General features: G+C 39.3%; 1 protein-coding gene across 2 annotated transcripts in view; it reads right to left on the bottom strand.

Annotated features, from left to right (window-relative positions):
• The window catches only part of ATP8A2 (ATPase phospholipid transporting 8A2), a 352,855-nt gene that overhangs the window by 189,184 nt on the left and 150,379 nt on the right, over positions 1-13,292 (bottom strand). For both annotated transcript variants that reach the window (XM_070943899.1, XM_070943898.1), the window contains exon 25: positions 2,301-2,484. In XM_070943899.1, coding sequence (XP_070800000.1) covers positions 2,301-2,484 — 184 coding nt within the window. The remainder of the gene's footprint in view (positions 1-2,300; positions 2,485-13,292) is intronic.

Here is a 13,292-nt window from a genome sequence, read left to right as displayed (position 1 = left end):
AGCCAGAGTTTGCCTCAGGCATCCCAACGACTGCCAACACTTATTACATCAGTGAAATGCAGGATGTGAGAAGCAGGACAAAGCAAGTCTCTTCTTCAGGAAACTAGCTGAATACTCACTCATTCAGAATTTCTATCAGCAGTTCAATAATAAAAGTGCTCCTTGAACATAATTAATTCCTCCTTTTGAAAACAATAAAATCTACATCCAAGAGACAAAAATGCCTCTATTTGGTTTTGGGAGTCTGAAAAAAAAAAGTCATTGGATTGTATTATAATGAAGATGAGAGATATGCCCAGAAGGGGTTGTCTCTGCACTATATACTTTAAACTTTCTTTTAAATAATAAGAACTTTTAAATATTTCATATCTTTGTATGCGAGATTATTATTTGTTTAAAAGAAATAAATATTCCTAGATATATTAGCATTTAGATTTGGAATCTGTAGTCCTCTTATTGGAGGAATAGGTCAGGACTCATCAAAATCAGATGAGAATCCTAGTATCTTGTCAAAGAAGAACAGGACAATTGGACCTCCAAGGTTAACGGTACATTGGCAGTAACTTTGAAAAGCCTTTGTACCCATAAGAACAGACCAGACAATAGGACAGAAAAAGAGATCCAGGCTGTTGTCAAAAATGTCTGATTAGATTTGTATCTGTCTTGGAGGAGGAGGAAAAAAGAAGAAGTTAATTGTGAAACCTAAACTGAAACAATATTGAAGGATATCAGCTTCTCAAGAACTCCAAGCTTAACACCTATTTATTCCTAGATTTTCTTGAGACAGAAGTCTAACTCTTGTACTAGAACAAGCACTGGCTTCCATAATGAATACATTTCCTTCACACTATGGATAGGTCTTCAAGAAACCAGTAATGTGCTCCTTTGAAAGATGCCTTGGAAATGTTTAAGTATCACTCTAATTCAGTTTGGTGCTCCTAAAACAATCAGGATTGTAGCTCTCAAAGTTCACATTGGACTCTGCCTGAAATCCTGGGAAGGCTGCTTTAATTAATATTTCTTGTTTTCAAACCAAATTCCCTTCATGATGATGTATCTATCAGGAAAAAGGATACACCAAAAACAGATTCCTATCTACCTAACTGTTGTTGGGTCTGGAGACTGACTGGAAGGCTGTTTTGCTTTTTTAAAATTTGCATTCCATCAGTTTTAACCGGCACTGCAAACAGAAAGAAATTATAGGAGTGGGAGTTTAATATTATCTAGGAGGCCACACACTGCAGCAATATAAACTGATCTTGATTTACTTCTAACAGTCATTCCTTCAATCCCAGAGATTAAAAAAAGGTGATGGTGGGGTCTTTCACTGATAACCTCTGAATAAATGCCAAGGGATTGATAAGGACTCCCGTATAACTATGTTTCCCTTATCATACTGTGCCTTTTGGAATCCTAAAATCAGAACTATAGTAAGTACTAATAGAGGCTGAATTGGGGCTTGGATAATGCCTACCACCACTGCTTAATTGTTTAAAACATTAGCCTGCATGTTTCGCTTCGGAAGGCAAGGATAGCATTACCAGGGGATACTATAATTAATCAATATTAAATAGTAAACTTTACAGTGAATAATGAAAGTTAAACTCTAACAGCTCAGAATGATGGATACGATGGTTATGTTTGAGCATATGTTTATTATAATTATCCTCATTCAGGTATCTCTATATAATAAGTTAAAAGTGCTGCTGCATCAGAAAATCTTATACGCCATCAAAGAATTTCAAAATCAGGACAACCGAAAAAAGTCAGTGTTTCGTGCCCACCTCTGAAACCTATCACTGATCACCCCTGACCAGAAGTAGGAAGCTAAAGAATATTAAACTTCTTTCATAGCATTTCCTTAGATCACTGAAATAAAAAGGAGTGATAGCCTCTATTGTAGAATAGGTAGAGGTTATCAACAAATGTCTATTGCAAGAATAAAAGTAAGAGGGAGGAGGAGGAGGAGGAGGAGGAGGAGGAGGAGGAGAAACTATTATTTTGACAGCTGCAATGTCTGAGTCATCTTCCAGACTACTGGAAATATGGTCAAAACACAATGATGGAGAAAACGAAATCTCAGCATTTAGGATGAAATGGCTCCTGGCCCAGTACAATGGAAAGTATTGCACACATTTACAAGTTCTCTGCATTAAGTCAGCATCCTCAAAGGAAAGATGGGGGAAGGGGGAAAAGGACATTTGATTGGCCTCCAGATCAGCAGTGAAGTATTTATGCTGCCCGTGCAGCCAACACCCTTTCAACAGGATATGGCAGCTGTTTCTTTGTAGGCATCTAACCTGTGCTATTGCATAATCAGAAGAGTTGGTTGCCTGCATGCCTTCATTGCCACTGATCCCCACTCCAACATGAGCCGTCTGGATCATTCCAACATCGTTGGCACCATCCCCAATGGCCAGAGTGATGGCATTCACATGTTTCTTTACCATGTCTACTATTTCTGACTTCTGCAGAGGAGACACCCTATAGGGAAAGAAGAAAAAAAGTCTGTCAGTTTCCAAACTATGTGTGACTTTTAAAAGGAAAGCTGCAGATGCAAAAAAAAAAAAAAAAAAGGCAATAACTGGAAAATTTCCTGCTCCAATACTTCAGATTTTAGAGTGCATGCCAAATCCTTCCTGCCTTCAAATTCACTGTGGATGTAAGACTCATCAAGAATAGTAGGCTAAAAATGTTTTGATTACCATAAACCATTTTTCCAATTCTTATACCATATGATAGCCCTCTCCAGATGTGTTGGGATATTAACTTTCATAATTCCATCTTTTACTAGCTGGCAGATTACAGGGATTGAAGGCCAAGACAATTAGAGGGCATCGGATCGGGAAAAGGTATAAGACTAGTATTGAAATTGTTACTATATTGAAAGTATTTTGTCCTTATTCACAAACATAATTCATACACATTTCCTATTCAAGTGCTCTGCAGAGCTTCTGGAATTACTGCCAACTACTCATATTGTCTGGAGGGGATGGTGCACAGATCTATCTAAAGAAATTAGGTTACCTATTGAATATGATTGCAAGATTGAGATGACTCAGGGTAACGATAACCAACGTTTAATCAGTTAACTCCTAACATTAACAGAACCTTGTTCACGGCTAACGCAGTAAGAAAGAACGCCCGTTACACTCTGACAGCTCTTTTATACCCCCGGTTGTCAGCATCTGCTCCAATCAGATTTTGCCTAGTTCCCGCCAAGACAGCACCTCGTCTGGCGGCAGCGACTACGCATGCACCGATCTGTCAGGACACAACATTCCTTCCCCCCCGTATGGCGCATGCGTAGTCATTCAAGTATGCTGGCCGGCAGCGACTCCACCCTGACCAACGTAGATTGGTCCCATCGGCTGATGAGGGCAGAGGCCACGGAGGCTCATTGGCGATTCATGGAGGCAGATCGGAGCCGTCGTCTTCTGTATCAACAGGGACCGCCAACTCACCTTCTACAGGTAAATGCACCGGTTGTGGTAACGTCGGATGCCCAGGTTCGCTAATTTCCGCTGGTTGGCAAACTGGGGAGGGCAAGGCCCATAGGTCCTGGCCCTGGGGACCCCCTAGATGCCGAGCCCGCAACTGATCTACATGCCGATGCCAAGTGCGGGCGTCAGCCGGTAGAATAGTATATGAGCGCGGCCACGTTACTCCCGAACTCGTCCCCAGCACCCATCGGGGGTCTCCGGCATAGTTCCTAGCGTATATGGTATCACCCATGTTGAAGACCCGGACCTTTCCCATGGAATCTGGGGGCGTGTCAGGACAATAGGTAGGATGAAGGCGGTCTAACACAATCCGCAAACGGCAGCCCATGAGCAGCTCAGCTGGGGAGCGGTTGGTGATCGGGCAAGGGATAGAGTGTTGAGTTAAAAGGTAGATAGCCACACTAGCCTGCCAATCCCCTGTCCCCAACCTGAGTAGGGCTTCCTTGGCCAATCTTACGGCCCTTTCGGCCCGGCCATTACTGGCCGGATGGAGCGGGGCAACAGGTGCCTGATGAATGCCCTGCGTCACCAAGAAACTCTGGAAAGTGGTAGAGGTAAATTGAGGCCCGTTATCAGAAACGACAACATCGGGCAGCCCATGGGTCGAGAACAGGCAGCACAGTGCCCGGACAATCGCGTCCGCAGTGGTGGAAGACATGGGAATAACCTCGACCCACGCAGAGTATGCGTCAACCATGACCATAAAGGTCCGCCCATGCATTGGACCCGTGAAATCAACATGCAGGCGGGACCAAGGGTGTGGGGAGTGTCCCATTCCCAGGGAGGGGCAGCTGGGGCAGTGGCCCTAGACTCCTGGCACTGAGAGCACCCCGATACCCAATTTGTGATGTCTTGGTCCAAATGCGGCCACCAAAGATAACTCTGCCTCAAAGCCTTCATCCGGGCAATGCCCGGGTGACCCTCATGCAATGCCAACAAAACAGTGTCCCGCAAGTCAGGTGGTATAACAACCCGTGAGCCCCACAATACACAACCCTTAAGCGTAGTCAGTTCATGCTGCCAGGCTTTGTAGAGTTGGAAGTCCAAGGCAACCCGCCAAGAGGCCAACCCCTCCGAACCCAGTCCAGGACTTGCATCAGGAGCTTGTCTTTAGCAGTAAGCTTGGCAATGTCTGCAGCCGAAACAGGAAGACATTGGTCATCAATCAGTAAGACGGAGGTGACGGGCACGGGGTCATCTACTCCCGCGGGGAGGGGCAACGGCTGAGGGCATCTGCATGACCCATAGCTTTACCTGGACAATGTAGAAGCTTGTAATTGTATGCGGTTAGGAACTCAACCCAGCGAGCCATGCGAGGCAAAATGATCTGGGGAGTTTGCCTGTTCCTGGCTAGGATACCCAAAAGGGTTTATGGTCCGTGATGAGGTCAAAGGAATGGCCGTAAATGTAGTGGTGAAATCGTTTAACGCTGGCCACCGCCGCCAAGGCCTCCTGTCAATTTGACCGTACCGCCGTTCAGTCGGAGATAAAGTACGGGAGAAATAAGCAATAGGGGCCTCGGTTCCATTCGGCAGGCGGTGGCTAAGGACAGCCCCGACCCCGTACAGGGAAGCGTCGCAGGCGAGAGTTAACGGAAGCCAGCTATCGTACTGTATCAAGACACTCAAAGATGTTAACAAGTCTTTAACAGCCGATCTGTCAGGAAACAACATTACTTGTTTTAAGCTACTTGTCTTTATGTTATCTGTCCAATGCAACTGGACTCAAGAAGACAGAACATAGGAAACTGTTTTAGATATTTTCAAATGCTTAGTTCAGTATTGTCTACTGTATCAATGTCTCCGCAGAGACTCTGTCAAAGGTATTTCCCATCATTTGCTACGAGAGCCTCCCAAAAACAAAACAAAAGCCAGAAATAGCAGACTGAGGAATCTAGAAAAGCTATACAATTGGTTTCAAAAAAAATGGAGATACTCTTTCATCTAGTGCATAACTATTTCTGAAACCAATACTCACAAGATGCAGCGATGTCTACTAAGTTGAATAGCTTTTAAAAGGAAGAGGTTAAAGACATTCTTGGAGAATGGAATTCCTACTATCGCCTATCTGTGACAGCTATATATTAACTCTATTAACAGTAATATCAGCTTTGACCAACTTTAATGAGATGGTATTGTACATTTGTGCCTGCATGTGAGCTTCTCTTGGCAATTCACTGAGCACTATGAGACTAGAACATTAGCTGGAGGGACGTTTCAATCAGATCCAGAATAAGAAAAAAAGAAAAAGAAAAGAAAATATCTTTTTTTTAAAAAAATGATAAATGACTTTCAACTTACAAAGTATATGTTCTCCCACTAAGTAACGAAGTATAGGTGTCAGCTCAGCAAGGTAGACCAGACCAAACCAATGCTATATAAATCAGAACTATTTTATTATAACAACCATAGTAATACTATCTTGCAAATCTGAATGTGCTTCCTTTTCTCTCCCTTTATCTTCATGTGAACTATGGAGAAGTTTATCTGGGATGCTTTCTCAGGTTATTTTCTTGGCCCAGGCTCAGTCCCACTTTACAGTATCTGACCATCACCATGATAGCAGTTCATTCTCCTGTCCTTCAAGGCCATCCCTATCCCTTTAACAATAGGTTCTACTAATAAGCTACATTGACCAAGCACGTGATACCTGGTAATCAGAGGACAGACTACCGAAAGGAACCACTGAATCCTTCAAATCATTGACTCATTGAATTTGGTATGCAAAAAGAGACTATAATTCAATTATTTGAAGTAATAATGCAATTTAGATCCACTTGTAAGTCTACAAGCCTTTCAAAGCTGCTAATACTATTCCTACTGTCTGCAGCAGTCATTTGCTTTATTTTTCCTCCTCCATATCTTTTTAGAACTCATAGCTGCAAAGATATACCGTAATTATATAGAGATAAAGAAATAGATTTATGTTGCCTGAGTTGTACAAAATAAACGCAAAATATAAATCAAATAAATAAATGCAGACATAATAAATCTAGCTATAGATATATACAAGGTGACAATGTTGACCAATCTCTTTATAAATTAGAAGAGTTTCCTCTTATCTGGGGCACATTGCTGAATTACTCCAGAGTTTTAAATCCCCATTTGGTTGAAACCCTGTCTAAAATTTTTACTTTATGAGCTGCAATCAGGAATGAAAACAGACTGTAGTTTGGGCAGTATTTTACATTATCAGAAGAACATCAGTCTCAGAATTTAACATGAATGAATCTCAACATCACCTATGTTTCAATGAGATTATTCACAGGTAAGCAATTTATTTTAGTACTATAGTAAAGTAAATCAATGTTGTAATCTTTCAAGTAAAAAGATTTAACAATCTACTCTATGAGAATGTTTTGTGCAAAGATACTTAGACGAAATTAGTTAATTTTCTTTTTCAGTCAAACTTTCCTAATGCTTAGTCTTTTGAATAAAAGCTTTCCCAAAGATAAAAGTTAGCACATGAAGACTAATGATAGAATTTCCCAAGTAATTAAATTTACAAACAAAGCACTGTGGGAAACTATTCTTTGATAACATGAAAATTAAACAGATTTACAAGTTTAAGCCAACTTTCCCCAATTTGATGCTCACAATAATTGAGAAAACATAGCCTTTCCTTATCTGTTTCTCTCCAGAGACTGGACAACTGCCATAAGTGCTGTGAAGTTTAAAAAGAACTCTGCCATTAGCTTGTTCAGAATGGAATGAGAATTTCAAATGAGGAAGGTCATGTAATGTAATGTCATCTTCCTTAGGGATACGAATGATAATTAAAGAATTGAAAGGAAGAATAAGAATATATGGATAGTTTTTATAATGAAGGCATGAAAATAGAATTTCAAATAATATTCTTGGGTCCTCACTGTTTTTAAGAAACAGTGTCTAAAGTTGAGAGTCAGCAGGATTCCTGATTTTACCAAATACCTTAGCAAGGTTAAAACAAATAACGTCAATAAAGGAGATTCCAAAGAAATTCTCCTAATAAGAAGAATGAGTAATTAAATACAAGCAAATGTGAAATGATACACTTCAGGACAAAAAATGATAGTCTGCAGATAACTGACTGGGGAAGGAAATTTAGGTTATAATGTTTAGATTGGCCTAGTGTGCTATGCACAAACTCCATATCTAGAAGAATTTGGAAGAAGTTAAATATTTTAAAGAAGTTAAAACATAATTCTCCAATCTCATGACTTTAAGATTTTTTTTACATGTAGACACTTCTAGAAGGTTTGCAAGTAACTTCTTAAATGCCAAAAAACAAGAGGGCTTTGAGAATTGGCTGTTTTAAGTTGCTATTGGTGCAGCTGGAAGCCTCAGAAATGAGCGACTATGGAGATTCTCAGTCATCCAGGTCATGGTTGCCCCAAAGGTGCTTTTCAAAAGGCAACTGGACTTGTTTTTTTCTTGAAGACATTTCGCTTCTCATCTGAGAAGCTTCTTGGTGCTAATTTGATACCTTGCATCCTTGCAAACTTTTGTTAAGGTATAGAAAGTCCTCTGTCGGCCTTCCTTCTGAAGAAGTTCTGAAGAAGCTTCTTGGATGAAAAGTAAAATGTCTTCAAGGAAAAACAAAGTCCTGTTTTGAAAAAGCACCTTTCGGACCTCAGAAATGAAGGTGGACTTCTTAGAAATAAGGGGAAATAGGCAGAGCGCATCTATTTTGTGTGGGATATCTTAATGGAGATCAAATTTGGGTCTTTTTTTCATTTGATATACAAGGATAAAGTTGTTGTTTTTGTCTGATTGCTTGCCTTTTAGTAGAAAGTAGATGAGTGATATGAAAGTTAGAATTTTTATTCTATAGTGTTCATTTTGTGACCTTTACCTTTTAGCTAATGGAAGAATTGAGCTGTTTAAGAACATGTTTATTACTGCATTTGTTCTGGTTCTTTATGTTGCTGGAAGGTAGGTGGAAGGTTACTCTGGTCACTGTGCTTGTGAAAGAGTGATAGATAAAAAAAAATAATACCCAGCATCCATCCTTTTGCTTGCTCGCTTTTAAGATAAAGATGTGCCTCTATCACCAGAAAGATATGTTAGGCTAAACACATTAGTACATCTGGAAAATGTGTAAGGAGATGGGAGGAGAGCATCTTGCAGAGGAGGAAGAAGAGAGGCTGATTTTTTCCTCTAACTGAAAAGGATAAGTGTAGTATTTCCAAGAATAGAAGGATACTTATCAATAAAGGAGAATGTTTGTAGCTCAGGGTTGAAATGAGAGGTTCTTGGTGCTCTCTGAGCTTGGTTACTACCTACTATCACCAATAGCCTCCCACCGGCTGGTACGCTCTCATAGAGAGGGGCTCCTCCGGGTGCCGTCGGCCGAACAATGTCGATTGGCGGCCCCCAGGGGGAGAGCCTTCTCTGTGGGGGCACCTACTATCTGGAACGAGCTCCCCCCGTAGATACGGAGGATCCCGGATTTGCGCACCTTCCGCCGCGCTCTAAAGACCTTTTTATTCCACCAGGTGGGCCTGGCCTAACTTTCTCCCTCTTTTTAAACAATTTTAATAATTTTAATATTTTTAATATTTTTAATACTCAAAGTTAAATTTGTTTTAAATTGATTGGGGTTTTAATTTGTCTGGGCCAAACTATTTAATTCAATTTTATTTCTGCTTTTTAAATTTTGTATATATGTATTTTATTGTTGGCTGTTCACCGCCCTGAGTCCTTCGGGAGTAGGGCGGTATACAAATCAAATAAAAGTGAAAGTGAAAGTGGTTGTTTTCTTGCAGATGTTTCATTACCAAACTAGGTAACATCATCAGTGCTAGACAAGCTAAGAGAGCACCAAGGCTCAAGTGTCCTCAGAAGGATACTTACATTAGAATATTCTTGATATGATTCAACTTAACATTATCTGGCCAATATTTGAAATTGAAAGAATGATTGTAAAAATGTCTCCTCTAAAAATGGCATTGATTGTGATAAGCCCTCCCCCACCCATCACCCTTCAACCATTAATCAGACTCCATAAAAACTACCCCTTTACATCTTCTCCACCTCAAGGGAAGAAAACAATTGCCTGAATCCAGTTTCTCATGTGATATACGTACCAGTACCTTTTTTGGTAAAAACGTATGACGATGTCCCTCTCTCCTGCCCACAAATCCATTAAATAGAAAATGGAATATATTATGTGCTTTAAATAAATGCTCTTATTATATTCATTTTTGATTGCAACAGGAATTAAAATTATGTTATTTAAATGTCTTTAGCACAAAATATGTTAATTTGATACCTTGCTTCCTTGTAAGTTTTTGTTAAGACATACAAAGAAAGAAAGTAACATTTATTTATTGCAGGTTACCATTACTAATTTTTAAAGCAATATACCTACATTAAAAAAAAAATAGCTCCTCTCCCAATCCCACAAAGGCAAGACAAATGTCAAAATTTGTACTGCTCAAGAGAAAAGGCCAAAGAATGATGCTATACTTTCCTACCAAGTCAAACACTTTAATTTCAGGCCCCAGATTTTTTTTTTTAAAAAAAGGTGCACAAAATTGTCCAGTGACAAGGTAGGAAAACCAAAGCTTAAATTTATTTTGTGTCTTTGGGTTCTATGGGCTGTCCTTAATGGTTGCAGACGAATTCCATTTTTCACAAAAGCCTCAAATTGTGACACAAATGGAAGCTAGCAGAATAAATAACATAGCTGTATCTCTTTTACATTTCGAATGACCTCAATCAATATGACAACCATATCAAGATGCTTAATTGCACTGGCTTTCTTTTTGATCAGACCACCGTATGCCATTTTTAAAAAATTCAATTGTATCTAATGTAAACATTTTTAAGGACAGAGAATTGCCTTGCAAAAATCAGAGAGGCATGTGAAAAGCAAAGGATAATGACTTGGTGGTTCAAGTATTTGTTTGGGAAATATAAATTAGTTCAGGTCTGGTTTATTTATTATTAAATTCCAACTCATGTCTTAATACATTGCAGGTATTCCAACTGCCTGAGACAGAACATACTCAGATGCTAAAAATTCATTCCTCCCTGAACAACTGCAAGAGTTGGTTGTTTTGAAAAGCCATATCTGCTAGATGTAATGTAATTATTAACAGAAGAAAAATATGCCAAAAATATAGAAGTCTCCGCTAAAATATAAACTACGGAATTTTGACCTTCCAATTGCAGAGATCAACTATACTGTTAAGATCGTAATATTTTCCAAAGACTAAACTAAATTTGACAGGGAGGAACTCAACAATTAGGATTCCTAAAGGTAAAAGTAAAGGTTCCCCTCGCACATATGTGCTAGTCTTTCCCGACTCTAGGGGGTCAAAGCTGAAGAGCCAGCGTTGTCCGAAGACGTCTCTGTGGTCATGTGGCCAGCATGACTAAATGCCAAAGGTGCATGGAACGCTGTTACCTTCCCACCAAAGGTGGTCCCTATTTTTCTACTTGCATTTTTTACATGCTTTCGAACTGCTAGGTTGGCAGAAGCTGGGACAAGTAACGGGAGCTCTCCCCGTTACGCGGCACTAGGGATTCGAACCACTAAACTGCTGACCTTTCAATCGACAAGCTTAGCATCTTAGCCACTGAGCCATCGCGTCCCTTGAATCGCATCCCTAGAATCCCTCTAGGATTCCTAGCAATGCTTTAAAATAAATGTCGAGGTATTGAAAATATATAACATTTTTTTTCTTCAAAAAGAGAAATTGTCTCCATATCACACACCCCCCCCCCCCAATTTTATCATTACATTAGGCTGAGAGACACTGAACTTCAGAGCTGGTTGGGAATTTAAACTATAATAATAATTTTGCCCCCACAAGCTAAGATAAAAGGTCAGAGTTCAAGCAGAAACTTTATCAAGGATAGCACCTTACAGCCTGTGGTGGATAACTAGATGCCTCTTGGAAGGTTACAAGCACCCACAACAACTATCCTATTCTAATAGTGTTTTTGAACAACTGGCATTAAAAGAACCACCACGGATTCTGGAAATAGCAGGGTTCATAGCAAATGATGACTTCATCATGAATCTTTTCAAAGGCAAACTGCAAGTTACAACCATCTGAAATTCTAATTACATTTTGCCTATAATATATCACATGTACTATAGTTATATGATTGCTTTATTCTTACTCATATAAAAGCTTAGGAACAGATACCATGTCTAGGCAAGAAGATAAGGGGACTGGAATCTTTTTTTCCCTCCTTTCTGCTGTGGTTTTAGAAGCAAAATACAATCCTGCAATTTTCGCAGGGGAAAATGTAAGTGAGAGATGCCCTACTTGCTGAATTATAACCCCAATCAGAATCCCCCGAGCTTTAGCATTAAAAAGGATTTTTAATATACATAGATTTGTGGCCATGGCTATAATTTGCGGAAACAAATTGCATAGTTTCACTATGCACTGCTGAGTGAATTTTAAGAAAAAACTTTGTTTTACTGTGCTGAATTTCTCACCATACAGTCAGCCTATTATTACCTGACTGAGAAAGACAAGGAAAAAAAAACCTCCTTATCTGGGATTCTGGAAGTTCTGATGCATGTGGCAGGCACCAGATTTGGGAAGGCTAATATGTTCATGCATGCTCTATATACGATACATACAACAATGTATGTAATGGATTAAGACAATTAAAATGCAAGCAAACAATTTTGCACAATGTCAACACATTTTCTGATTCCCTCAAGCAATTTTCAAATATGAGAGCGATGGTTAAAAGAAAGTAATTTATGGGTGATATTGGCAACGGTACTTTTCTTTTCCTGAAGTTCTAAATAACAGCACATTCTCAAAAGGTTGAAGGAAAGGAAGAACAACACAAAATGCTAGATGTGGAATCCCAACAGGCTGTTACCTATTCTAAGTTGTTAGGTTGTCTTTCCAAACTACTAACAGTTTACTCATTTTGCTCTCACACCATATTCTAAGTCATCCTTCTCTAGTTTAATCTCTGTATGTTTTGTGCAGCTCTATAGAAACTAGAAGGCTTCAACAACAAACAAGTCTAACAATATAAACAAATGGAGCCTGGCTGGGAAACTGTGGCATTTTGGCCATATCTCTGGAGATATTGGAAAAATGTTCTGTGCGGTCCATTTGCAGCACAATAAACAAAATAAAATCTACAATTAGTTAATAATATAAAGTGATTCTAGATTAGGAGTCCATTTTTCTTCTGAACAGAATATTGCAAAAAAAAAAAAAGAATTTATCTGTTTATGTCTGTCTGAATAATAACTCCCACACACACAAAAAAACCACAACAGAAGCAAATGTGGTGTGATGGGACCCTCAGATCCAAATAAGATCAGGTTCAAAAGTGGACGAGATGAGAGGTTGAGCTAGAGAAAAAAGCATTCCAGAAAAAGAATCCAATGCATCCATATGGAAGAATTGGGTAGATTCAGAATCCTGACATGGGATCCATTCAAAAAACCTACCCTGTTTCCCCCAAAATAAGACATCCTCTGATAATAAGCCCAATCGGGCTTTTGAGCACATGGCAATAAGGCCAAGCGCTTATTTCAGGGTTCAAAAAAATATAAGACAGGATCTTATTTTCGGGGAAACACGGTATCTACCCAGTGTGTCCTAGGAAAGAGCACACATGCATAAACATACAAAGAAGCAATATGACAATAGAGGAGAAACAAGAAAACACACACACAAGTACACACACATACACAGCAAGATATATGCAAAGAATAAATATATGTACAGAGATGACTGTACCATAGTTACCTTATGTATAGTAAATGGATACTGTATATAATCATCTAAATATATATATATATATATATATATAT

The sequence above is a fragment of the Pituophis catenifer genome, unplaced genomic scaffold, assembly GCF_029215685.1.
Source record: "Pituophis catenifer annectens isolate HBS135680 unplaced genomic scaffold, rPitCat1.0.hap2 SCAF_4, whole genome shotgun sequence".
In the NCBI taxonomy this organism is placed as follows: Eukaryota; Metazoa; Chordata; class Lepidosauria; order Squamata; family Colubridae; genus Pituophis; species Pituophis catenifer.
This window is presented reverse-complemented; position numbering and strand designations above follow the sequence as displayed.